At 38.4% G+C, this 13,638-nt stretch overlaps 1 protein-coding gene across 12 annotated transcripts in view; it reads right to left on the bottom strand.

Moving 5' to 3' along the window:
- LOC131031824 (DNA mismatch repair protein MSH5) overlaps positions 1-11,821 on the bottom strand; it is a 230,384-nt gene extending 218,563 nt beyond the window's left edge. For 5 of the 12 annotated variants that reach the window (XR_009103290.2, XR_009103321.2, XM_057962805.2 and 2 more), the window contains exon 1: positions 11,499-11,818. Coding sequence is in view for 8 of the 12 variants with exons in the window: in XM_057962805.2 (XP_057818788.2) it covers positions 11,499-11,549 (51 nt within the window). In the remaining 4 variants the exon portion in view is untranslated. Of the gene's footprint in view, positions 1-11,498 lie in introns of all 12 variants that reach the window. The other 7 variants (XR_009103316.2, XM_057962804.2, XM_059207343.1 and 4 more) reach the window with 3 other exon arrangements.
- Positions 11,822-13,638: the final 1,817 nt, after the last annotated feature.

Raw genomic sequence — 13,638 nt, 5'->3', positions numbered from 1 at the left:
TAGTCGATCATTTCAAATTATCCTCCAACATGTGTCCTAAAACACATGAAGAAAAATTGTACATGGACAAAGTGAAATATCCCATCCCTATGTGGAAGTTTAATTTTCTGATTTTTGTCTCTTTTTTTGTTTTTTCTAATTTCTGATTTTTTTGTGTTTTTGAGGTATTAATATTGAACATAAATGCTTGAGAATAAATTGAAATAACTTTAAATACTCAATAAGTATTTAACACACAAAATCCACAATTCTTTTTCCAATAATTAAAATTAACAAGCATACCAGGTGAAACGCCTTTCTTAGCAAAGAATGATTGGCAAATAACAATTGTCAATTTGATAATTAATCCTTATCAGCAGCAATACTGTCAAACCCCAATTCTGAAAATCTAGAAATGGCACAATTCCCAACACTCTATGACAAACCCCAACACTAACATTCTAAATGCCTCCTAAAAGATAATAGGTAGAAAATGATGAGGGGCAGCTAGGTATGAATCCCTCCAACCTGCAATAAATTCTTCAATCTGCCTTCAAAAAACTCTGTAAACCCCTGAATGACTCTAGAAACCTGAGACAATTATGCCCTGGTATAATCTCTGAATGAGATTATCAACTGAGTGCTCTTGGGTAAGCTCTCACACCTACAAACACTATCTTCACTAAGGGAATTCATCCTCAATAAGCTTGAACCTTCAACAACAAACCCTTTCTCTCCATAAAACTTCATCAATTTTACAAACAAGAATGAATAATGAAGCTCTCAAATGAGCCTTTTATATTTCTCCAAAAACCCAAGCACCTCCTGGCCTTTTTAATCATTTAATTTATTAACTTTTGATATGTCCTTAAATTTCCCAAAGTTGGCTTATTAAATGACTTTATAAATATTAAAATAACTTATGCAATTAATACTCCTTATATCCCCTTAATATAAAGTCATTAATTTAATTAATATTAATCATTAACTCCAATAAATGCCAAAATTGGAACATTTAATTAATTCTACCAACTACCCAGTAATAGTCATGGTACCCTCCAACTGTCCAAATGACTTACTATAAATAGTATGGGACCAATTGCTCAAGAGACGTACTAAAATAGTATGTACAAACGGAGCCTTACAGACCTCTAGAAGGCAATCCATGAGCCAACTGATAAATTGAGCTGGAGAACACTGGAAAAGACACCAAAGTATCAGTTGAAGAACCCTGAATGACCCTCTAAGGACCCCCTAATCACCATATTAGCCTACAGGGACCACTGATAATAGGCTAACCTCTCAAAATAATTGATGCTTAGGAAGGCAAAAAATGGGGACATTACACAGAGTGCCTTACTCCTTTACTCTTGGGAGCCTTATTTTACCAATGTTTTGTACAAGACCCAATATTGCTCATGCAATGAGAGTGGTCAACAAGAATATGAGTAATCCAAGGAAAATTCATTAGCAAGCTGGAAAATGGATTTTAAGATACTTGAAGGGCACATCACATTGACTTTTGAGGTTGGTGTCTGTTGTGACCATTTCACACATCGCCCCATTGCAAATGGGGACCCCCTCTTTTTGCTCGTTTTTCGCTCGCTTTTCGCTTCGCTTTTAGGATTTTGTTAGTCAGTCAGTTGTCTGGATTTAGGGTCAACCCTTAGGGTTTTAATTAACGTCTTTTCAAGCCAGAATCCAGTCAGTTTTGAGAGCTTTTGAGCTTCCTTTCGTTGAATGCAAATTTTGAATGCAATGTTTTCGCCAGAATGGTCTATTTTCAATTGGAATGTTGAATGCAGAGCTTAAATTTGTCTAAGTGTTGAAGATGAAATGTGAATTTTGACCAATTGACCAATTTTGACCAAATTTTGAGTTTTTTGATTTTTTGATCCCGGGCATGGGGAATGATTTGTTTTCGCCTTGTGAAGTGATAAAATGTATAAAATCATGTTATTTTGGCCTGTAGGAGCAAAATCGCTCCTGTCCCTCAGTGAAGGACCGGAGCTACAAATCGAATATTGCTTTGTCCTTGCAGGATTTTAATGACCTAACAATTTGAAGATGTCCAAGGGAAGATGTTTTATCAGATGAATATAACTTGAGATGCCGTCGTGAAGGAGAATGGTCCAGAATGCCAAAATCGCTCCTGTCCCTCTCCAAGGGACCAGAGCGATATTCTTCATAAGGCGAGATTCAGGCAAAGATCAAGTCAAGTTTATGTTTGAAGGCAAGGAAGGATGTGAAATGAACTCATTGAAGATAAATTGAAGATTTTGAAACGTCAGCAAGGACCCTAAATGCTTAAGTTCGCTCCTGTCCCTCAGGAAGGGACCAGAGCGATTTTTGTTGTAGATGATTTTCTTGCCCATTTTGAGTGGATCCCAAGGCATGGATGAATGGAATGGAACATTGCGAATCCGTTGAATACAAGTTTTGAAGATGACGAAGTGAAATGAGGCCTACAGAGCTAGAATCGCTCCTGTCCCTCTCCAAGGGACCAGGGCGATATAATGGCTATACTGTCGTTCCTCCAAATTCAAGGCACTCCAAGACAAGAAACGAGGTGGCAAGGACGTCTTAAGGCATCTTCGTCAAGAGCAAAGCATCAAAGGTCATCGACATTGAAAGATTTACACTAAAGACTCCTAGTTCGCTCCTGTCCCTCTCCAAGGGACCAGAGCGAAAGTTGCATAAAGGCATAAATCTTGAAAGTTTATGAAGCATCAAGCAATCAAGGAGGATCAAAAGACTTTATTTCACGCGTTGAAGACAATTGCAAGTTAAACAAGGCAAAGACGAGCTCAAAATGTTGAAGTTCGCTCCTGTCCCTTGGGAAGGGACCAGAGCGATATTGAATGTATTGGCTAATTCATGCAAAAATCACGTAAGGTCAAGACTTCACAAGGTTGTAAAAGGTTCAAGGCATCTTTTGAAGATGATATGCAAGAGTTTTGAACGTCAAAATGTTATCAATCAAGCTAAGGAACTCATATCGCTCCTGTCCTTTGGACAAGGACCAAAGCAATTTTTACAAAAAACACTCATGCTCCTTCGAAATCAAGACAATGTAAGGAGTGGCGAAGTAAAAAACGACCTTTGGAAGACAATGAACGAAGAACGAAGATCAAATGTTTACAAATTTGAGCCAGGACATGGAGATCGCTCCTGTCCCTCTCCAAGGGACCAGGGCGATATTTGCCAAAACACATGATATCCTTTAAAGATCACGTTGAAATAAGGTTGCACAAGGTTTTAAACATCATTTGGAAGGTGATACAAAGGAAGATAGACGTTAATATTACCAATTTGAGCTTAAAATGGAGAAAGACAAGGATCGCTCCTGTCCCTCTCCAAGGGACAAGGGCGATGATCCTTTAAATATCAAAATGTCTTGTGAAAAGCAAGTGGGACGAGCATGGAATGAACAAGCGATGTTATTATTTGCCTTATGATGAAAATTGGAGTTCGAAGATGCAAGATCAACGTGAAAACATGAAGATCGCTCCTGTCCCTCTCCAAGGGACCAGGGCGATAATGGTTATAAAGGCATCTAATTAATTAATTAATCAATTTATTAAAAATCAAAGGGAGCGCTTAAATATGGAGGTCGGCCTTCATTATTTAATTAAAAATCGTTTAAAAATTGCTTTATTTCACAAAAGTCGGCCTTAGGGTGAATGGTGAGAAGCGCTTATAAAGGGAGGTGAAAACCATCATTTTTACATTGTCATTTTACCATTCAAGTGCGAGTTTTCATTCCAAGCAAGGTGGTGCGAACTATCAATCAAAGGAAAGTGCGAATTGACATCCAAAGGTGGCGCTAATATCATTCAAGGTGGTGCGAAATTTGGAGATTCATTTGTGCGAACTTGAAGATCTATTTGAGCGAATTTGCTAAGACATTAGAGATCACATCAAGGACATATCAAAAGGTGGCGGAATTGATATTTTGAAGAAGAGATCACGTAGAAGACCATCTTTCGTCAATTTTGCCTAGGCGATTTTGTTCTTTTTGCATTCTAGAGTTAGCTCTCTGTTGAGGTATGGCTATTTGGTTTTATTGTTTTATTTGTTGATCGTCATATTTTAAATTTTGAATTTTGAATTCCTAGCTCAATCGTTTTATTTTAGGAAATGATAACTCAAAGACTTATCATGAAGTTTCCTAAAATACTCTCTAATCTATGTTCTTCATTGCAAAATTTAGTTTCTCATTATGAAATATTGTGTAGGTATGGCAACCCCGAAGGCGGGAGCATCCACCAGCCATTCCGCTCTCATGAAAGAGGATCAGAAGACCGAAGAAGTGGAGACCAAGATCGTGTCGAAGTGGAGCAACATTGGAGATACAAACTTGGGTAACTTTAGCACGAAGAAGTTTCGAGAGGTCCCTTACATTGGCAAGCCATCACCTGTCGCCCGGAGAATAATCGAGAGTGGTATCATTAAGGCGGCCGGCTTTCCTCCAGCTATTCAGTGCCGCGAGTTGATGATCGAGTGTGCTCGTCACTATGATCCACAGTCCAGAACGATCGTGTCCAAAGAGGGAAACACTTTGGCGTACCTTTCAGAGGAAGCTATAAGTGAAGCTTTCCATCTTCCAGAGCACAGGGACATGATATACAAGAGCATAGAAGGAGCCAGATCAATGTACGAAGATGATCCAGATGCTTGTCTAAGCATTATCAATAAGAACTGGCTACTTAAGAGCCGTCCCCGTCTGAGCAAGGTCCCGAACACACCGCACAGGATTGATTTCCAGGAGGAGTACAGAGATTTAATTACCATGCTCAACCGAGTTACAGGAGCCCCTCATGCCTTCTATTTTGAGAAGTGGATGTTTTACTTCATCCAGGTGATTGTTCAAGGGAAAGGTACCATACATTGGGCTAGGATGATTAGCCATTGCTTGGACGTACAGTTGAGAAGACTCAAGGCTACTAAGTCCTTCCACATGAGTTCTTACGTCATCTATGCCTTGATCAGGAGTGTTGAATACGCAGGACTACCTCACAGAGGAGTGATTGGAAGAGGACCCGGCGAGGTCAGAGCTTGTGATTCCTATGCCTACTTGCATCATCCGCCAGGGAGCAACTACAAGTTGGTTAATGATACTTTCACGATGAACATCACCAGGACGTTGCAAGGTGGAATTCACAACAGATTATCTCAGGATGCCCAGGAATTCATAAAGAGGTACGGTGCTTGGTTCATTCAGTTTCCCAAGTTCACTTATATTAGAGTGCACGGATGTCCTTTACCTCCATACATGTTGCCGAGATATCCGACAGACAGAATTGTGTTACTTGAAGTAACAAGACAGTTGGCAGCATATGTGAAGGCATTCAGACACAGACATCAGAATGGAGTTCCAGTACCTATCATTTTGGGTAATTCAGTTGAGGTATGTCCTAATGCTTTAGCTATGGATGACGCAGAGAAGGAGTTAGCCTTGTATTCTTTTTCATCTTTTGCTTTGAGAGAAAGCTTTGATCCACATGGACATTTAGAGGAGACAGTCGGCAAGAAGTTTAGACATGAGTATCAGATTGAAGATTTTATGATGAATCTCTTAGATGATCTTGAAGTGAAACGAAAAATGCATTCTAGATTGCCTTTGGATTTCATCAGGAAATGCAGGATTTACAGAGTGGCCGACCAAGCTCAGGACAGTGGCAGACATATCCAGTCTTCCTATGATCGAGAAAGCAAAACAATAAGGTTAGATTGGAATGAGCCCGAGGTCGTGGATTTAGATACTTTGATGGCACCAGTCTTGTCTTGTACTCGCAGATGGGTTGACATTCAGCATCAGAAGTTGAGAGAACAAGGCATAGCTATGTCTTTCACTTTGGAAGAGAAACCTGCCGAAGGTGGAGCTAGTGTGAGTGAAGGCAATCCTAATCCTAGAAATTCAGGTGAAGGAGACCTTCGATGTGCCAGTGAGGGCAATCTCCATTCAAGAGGTTCGAAGAGGAAAGAGAGACCTGGAAAGAGAGAATCTTCCAAGAAGAAACAAGAGGCTAACAGAGATCGATCATCCGGTACTTCTTCTAGACCTGAGAAGAGAACAATTCAAGTGGAAGAATCCATGGAATCGATGGTACAGAACGATAGGCAGGAGGAAGGACAAGCACAACAAGGGTCACCAGATGGATCTCTCCAGGACTATGAGTTAGATGAAGATAAAGAAGACAATGAAATAACATCTCCTCCCAGACAGGAAGAAATAGTGCATAAAGAGATTCAAGTTCAAGAAACAAGATCGATTATCCCAGATTGGTTGAAGGAAAGATTAACCAAGGTGATCGTAGTAGAGGACGAGGACAATGCAATTGATTTAGAGAGCCTTGTTGGACGTTCACACGAAGTAACAGAGAAGAGAAAGGCTACCAAGATGTCCAAGATGATTCGAGATGAGACTGGATCCAGAAAACTGCAGATAGCTACATGTGCAGTAGACAAATATGAAGGTGAGATCCTAGCAGAAGAATATGATATACAGACTTTTGAGTTAGGACCATCCACAGCAGAGCAGACACTAGATGATGCCACCGATTCATTTGAGGCATTGAAAGACAAGCTTAGAGAAGAAATGGAGAAGAATAGAAAGCTTGAGAGAGAGGTCGTTGCATGGAGGACATATTTCAGTCACATCAATGAACCTTTGGGACGTCAGGATCCAGCTAGATCACCAGTGCAAGCACTTCCACTTCAATCAATCAATGAAGCAGAAAGATTCAGGAACATGGTCCAACGTACAAGTAATTGGATGGATAGATCTCATACAGTGGCTATAGAGTTTGTAACAAGGATGATGAAGATTATTCATCAAGCTATCCAGGTTCTTGAGATGATCCACAATTTGATGATAACAGTAGCTGCATTCGCCCATACCAAGGATGTTATCATTCCTGTCTTGAAAGTTATTAGACACACATCAAGGAAGGTCTTAGCACAAGAGAAGATCTTGGATGGGGAATCTCACAGTTTGTTTCAGTGGTCAACCTTGCTCCATATGAAGAGTGTTTTCTTCGAGGACATCAGTGTTAGATGTGGCCAAGTTGAGGAGGTGATCAATCCGATCCAGGACAAAGTATTTGAGGTACTTCGTACCATTCTTGGCAGAAGGATCGAGGTCGAGACAGATGTGGATATGCAGGAATTAGAGGATAGAATCAAGATCATCTTTTGCAAGGACGCTAATGTTACAGATGAGCAATATGATCAGATGTTTGCCACCATGCTCCTGATTGAAAGAACAAAGGAACTTGAATCTACTTGGGACGCAGCTCTTCTAGATGCATTCGATCAGGTCATCCACTTAGAAGAGAGTATGAAGAATCTTCCCGAGATTCCAATTGCAGAAATCGAAGGAATCGTGACAAGATTCATTGCATATGCCCAAAAAGAACATTGGAAAGGGAATAAGATTCTAGATGAAAGGTTGTTATAGATGACATGGCATCTTATTTGTCATTGGTTTATGTCTCCTAGGTTTTTGTGCCAAATTTAATATTTGGCTATGTATTTAATATTGTTCAGTAAAAAGGAGGCCATTTGTAACAAACCCTAATTAGGGTTTAGGTGTCATGATCTTGACCGTTGATCTACTTTCGATCTGGACCTTTCATTGTAATTGGGGATGCTATTTATACCCCCTTTTTTCATTTCATTTGGTAATAGTGTAATAGTCAATAGTTGATGTAATAGAGAAGAGAGATTAGAGCTAGAAGCAATTTTATTTTGTAGCAAGATTGAGTTTTGAAGAGAGGAATTCAAGCAATTGTTGTATATGATGACTTGGAAATCAATAAAATATTGAAGTTATGGTGTTTTGTTGCAACTTTCTTGGTTATCTTCATGGTTGTTCAATTTACTTGAATCATGCTCAATCAAAGTAGTGTGTTAATTTGAAGGACATTGTGTGAGACTTGATCTTTGGTAGGATTCGTAATCCAAACCACTAGCTTCTTGCTGATTGTAGGAACGCCTTGCGTGGTCGACTAGAGAATACTTTGAACCCCTCAATCTTCAATCATTATTGTATCTTGGATACGTACCTTCGTGGTAGTGTCTTTGATCTTTGATGCATTGGATATCATTTTGTTACCTTAGAAGATCGCATCAATTTCAATTGAGTTGTTATCTTATGGCAAAATTGAAGTTGGTTGAATCTTGCCAAGTCTTGTCCATACTAAGTCATTCATAAGGTTAGACTAGATTAGACCTCTTTCAAACCCTACTCTTTTGTTATTTTTGAAAAGTTTTTTTAGTTTAGTAAAATCTTGAACTTTCGGAATGCGTAAGACCCCTTGAAGGAAACAGCAAATCACATCATACCGCTGGAAGCTTGTCCACACGTAGAGACCCTACTAAAAGAACCTTGGAGTCTACCTAACTGATCCTTTACGCGAATCTTCAGCAGTTAGAGACTATTTTCTCAAGAGAGGATAAGATGCCTATTGGTATTTTATTCTGTGTATGATTGTGTATAAAATACACGTCAACAGTGTCCTAGATAAAAGATGTTCAACCACTGGGTATGTGTTCACTTTTGCAAAGGCAATGATCACCCAAATTCCTAGATTGCAGAAGTTGGTGGCCCTCTCCACTACAAAAGCTGAATATATTGCACTCTCTAAGGAGCTAAGGAGATGTTGTGGTTGCAACAACTATTAGCGGAATTGAGAAGTAAACAAGAAGATTTCACTTTGTATAGTGACATCAAAAGTGAAATTCATTTGGTGAAAAATCCAACCTTTCATTAACAAATGAAGCACATATAGCTTCAATATCATCTTATCAAAAGTGAACTTAAAGAAGGTAAACTGAAATTGAAGAAGATTCACACTGGCCTCAATCCTGTATGAAAGCTATTGCAAAAAAGAAGCTAGAGTTCTACAAAAGCTATTGCAAAAAAGAAGATAGAGTTCTACAAAACTTCGCTCAGTTTGATAAATGTGTGACATTAAGCCCAGAAAAGCAGGTGGTGTCTACGAACTTAGCTATTTGCAGCATGAATTTGACTTCAAGTGGGAGATTGTTTGGTTGCAAAGTCCAACTGTCACAACTATTCGATTTCCATATTCTTTTATTTTGTCTCCCCTGTTTTGGACTCTTCATCGGCCCTGAAGAGTTCAGCATATAATTGGGGACTGAAACATTTTATAATTGATTAGAACTTGTATATTTGCTGCTGCAAATAATAGAAAGAAACCTGTGCCCACTTTTCCCATGGATGTAACCAATTATTGGTGAATCACATAATTCGCTACATTTGTGTATTATTTCTGTGTTGTATTTATTGTTACTGGTGTTTTATGCTTTCAATCTGCACTTGATACTTAACAATATCTACTCTATATGTTATTTCTTTCTTCCGTCAATGCCAATCACTAGAGCTAGATCCTCCAACCAAAGTTGTTCTGGACAGTCATTTAAACTGTCACATTGACCGATAGAGAGGTCATTTCCAAGGACACTGACCAAGAAGAGAAGTCCACTTCCAAGGAGACTGGACAAGCCTATGAAAACGAAATCTTTTCATTTTATCGAGCTCCATACCTCTTATACCAAGAGAATACGAAAACAGATGCTCTGTTTTCTGCTCATGCTTTCTGCATAGACAACAGATTGAAGGAATGAACCAGCGACTATGCTAAGGTTTCTCAAGAGTGAGATTCTTCTACTGGACCGCCACCCACGCAAAAGAAGAATGCTCGGTTTTCAATTCATTCATTCTGCATGGACAACGGATTGAGGGAATGAGCCAGCACTTATGCTAAAGTTTATCAAGAGTGGGAATCTTCTACCGGACCGCCGCCCATGCAAAAGAGTTTGCTTTTGTAATTCCACAATTGCACCAACTCCGCTTGCTATTCACGTATCATTTGATTGGCTACCTTTAAGCCAGACATACCTAGGTTTGGCGTTGTAATCCCTCGAAGGGTCCCGGGCCACCTACACTTGCCTGGACCATCTGCTACGGTTATTCATTCTTACATGCTCTTGCAGTAATGCAGCTTGATCTTCCCTTAGTTATGCTACTCTTCTTGTCCCCCGCCCCATCTTACCTTTTTTCCCACTGGGGCCCTCAGTCCTAAATAGTAATTACAAACCTTTCACCCCCACAGAGGAACCTCTTGGTCTCAAACTGTACTGACCACTGCCCAGCTCAATGGAAACTTCTCACTATTTCAAGAGTCCTCCTAAAGAGCTGTTGAATCGTCATTTCTAACTTGGACCAGCTTATATATCAAGTAATCACGTATCTGCACTGGCTGATCAAACTCCAAATATCAAAGCCTGCGACAGAGTATGCTATAACCTGTCTGGCTCCAACATAAGTTGCGTTACTATCTTCGAGATGCAATATTATTTTAGAGTTGTCTCATCCTTTTTCTAGCGCTATATAATAGTCAACCATGTCACTTCTAGCCCTTTTGAGAGCTTTGACATAGATATATTATCCAGCACGCTTGGCTTATCTAGACTTTTCTCAACCCTCTAAAATGCCCATGCTGTCTAACCACCCAAGTTTGACCACGATGAAAACTCGTTTATGGCTTCTATAAAATATAGGCGCCATTGATTTTTGAAATTCTTGATACATTAGCTACGAAATTTGATGACATAAGCCTAAAAAAACACTTTGACCTAAATGGAAATAGGCTTTGGTTCCGGCTCAATGAAAACAGTTGCTGGAGTATAATTGAGTTTTGTTGCATAAAATGTTTAACTGACGGCAACAAATTGAATGTAAAACATCAGCATGTTATTTTTTATAGTTGAGATTTAGGACTTTTATGTAAGCATTGAGCTAATAAACCGTCCTTATAATAAAGCGATTTTATTAGGATCTTTGTTACAATTCAGGTGTAGTTCATTTCTCCAACACAATATTGCCCATTATTTGATCTGCAATCAGGAATTAAATCCCAAATAACCGGATAGGCTCACACTTGATGTGATATTGTTTGTAACTAGTATCTGGGATGTAAGTGTAAAGGATTGCGCTTGCAATTTCTAATTCGCATACTCCAACGTAAACGAGTTTTCTCAATTATATCTATGCATAAACAGATTATTGTTGCAATCTTCATTAAGATATACTCTATTAGATTCCTTTGCACACTCTTCTTTCAAATAAACCTTAACAGAGAATGATACTTCACAAACTATTCTTCTCCGACATGTTTCTCAGTGAAATTTTACAAACTCGTTATTTTTCCACCATATTTATGCACAAATTGTGTGTGATAAGCACTCTAGATCGTATTAAGAAAAAATTCATGTATCTCGGTAATTAACTGTGCATCTGTAAATACTGCTAGGAAATAATTAACTAAATTTGCTCCCCAATACAGAAGTAGAATTTATTTTCAATGTGAATATTATCAAAGGCATACCGTATCTCTTAATTCCAAGAAGCTGCTTGCAATTAATACGAAAGGGAGAGCAAAGTGAAGCGATCATATAGGTATATATATGTAAAAGTTATTTTAGATGACCTGAGATTCAAATTCAGCTTCAGCTTCAGCAAACTCCCCTGTAGCTTCCATTTTCCAATGGCTACGATATTAAACTAGTCGCTGGTCCCCAGTTCGAATCTCACCGAGCTCAGAAAGCACGTTTGTTAAGCTGCTCACTAATGTTAGAAGGTTTCACGTCTTCTTCTTCTTCTTCTTCTTCTTCTATTCTATTATTGTTTCTTCCCATGAACTACGATGAACACTTGTACAAGGAAACGCAAACCAAGGGGGCCAAAGTCTTGAGGGCGGGAAAATGCCGTTTCATTAAGAGGTAAAGTCCTCAACTCTTAACTGTTTTATTTATGGCTTAACAAAACCGTATGTATTTTGATCAAAGATCTTTTGCTGTTTACATCGAAAAGATTTTGACAATGTTTTATGGCTGTGGCTCTTGGCTTTTTAACTGTTTGCTTGTGAATGAGTGAGTTTTAGTGCTCTCTATAGACCATCAGTTAACATTTTTTTTCTTTAAATTATTGTCGATCTTTTTATTATGGATCTTGATTAAGAAGCTTGCAATTTTGTGAAGTCTTGTCTTCTCAAATAACTCATTTAAACTGCTTACCTTCAACTTGTTTTCATATTGTGTATGAATATCCTCATATGTTGCTCACTCAAAGATGAAGCACCACTCAATTTCCACCACCCCTTTGTTACAGAAAAGACAAGTTCTTTCATCTCACTCCTCCTTAGGGATTGTCCATCTACCTATTTCACATCTAACATGGTGGGATCTAATTTTGATTTGTGTAACTAGAATCCCTTAATTGTTGTCCTTAGGTAGTCTTTTTCATTGTGCTCCCCCAAGGGATTAACTCTTTGATATAATTTTTTTTTTTCAGCCAACTAGTTTGTCCACATGGCAATTCTAAAAATTTTTAAACATAGATTTTTTTATCTCTTCATTATTACTGGGGCAATCTTTCAAATCAATGTCCCACTTGTTGATCCACTTGTTGTTATACTTCATCCAAGTCTTCCTTCTCCATTTTAATTCCACCTCAACAACCATTTTGGGTAAGCATTGCTTATCCATGTTTTTAAATAGTTTTAAATAACTTAGCAAACGAACTATTGTTGAGGACTCCATTAGAAACAATCTTGTTTCCGCTAAGAGAATCTCATAAGGAACTATTGAGTTGACTTTGAGACTACTAATGGTTAGATGCTTTTGGATTCTTTCTAATTGCCTCCATTTGTGGTTTGACGTGCTACTCCCACAAATCTCACAACTGTAAAGAACAACTAGTGTAACCAACAAATTGAAGAGGTTTTCCTTGGTTTTCCAATCCCATAACTTTATTTTCCTTGCTTGACATCTTTCGAGAAGAGTTCTTTTGAATCATTAATTATAGGAGGTTTGTTCTTATCATGCACCCACTCATAAAGGAGCTTCACATAGTCTAACCAACATGCATCTGTGATGTTGTTCTCTATTTGTTTTCTATTTTGTTAAAGCTCCCTCTAAAAGCCTTTGGGGTTGTGCTTACCCGAAGATGTTAACTCTTTCCTTCTAGTTATCACATAGTTTTCTTTTTCCAATTTTATCAAATTCACATATTTTATTTTGTTTTCCTTGTTTGATTCATTAACTTTGAAAAATCTTCTTGTTGCCTTGTACTCTTTGTCAAACCAAGAGTTGGCTAGAAAAGAGTTTAAGACCCCCTTCTTAGATTGAGATCTTTTGCACCTTTAGTATCTTGTGAATTATTGGGATCAACATGTTGTTGCAAGTGTAGTTCGTCTCTTCATCATTTTCCTTACATGATATGTATTTGAAGGTGTTGATCAAGAGATGCAACAAAAAGCTTTTGATTTTCACAATTCACAAGGATTTTACCTTGCAAGTGCACTTTTCTATGCTTGTGCATGTTTTGCCCTTCCTATTGGGTGTTTGTATGGATGAAAAACTTAACAAGGAGAGATAAATGATTTCATTTCATTTCAATAAGATAGCCCCCAATAGTGAACTCTATCAACCTAGGAAGAGACCATTGAGAACAAACTACATAATCCACCACACTTTGCCCGTTGTAAGTTTTGTAGGTAATAACTCTGTACCTTGGCCAATTTTTTATACTATATCATATAAGCTACATAAACCCAACAACTCCATACC

Source organism: Cryptomeria japonica, chromosome 6 (assembly GCF_030272615.1).
Source record: "Cryptomeria japonica chromosome 6, Sugi_1.0, whole genome shotgun sequence".
Lineage (NCBI taxonomy): Eukaryota > Viridiplantae > Streptophyta > Pinopsida > Cupressales > Cupressaceae > Cryptomeria > Cryptomeria japonica.
This window is presented reverse-complemented; position numbering and strand designations above follow the sequence as displayed.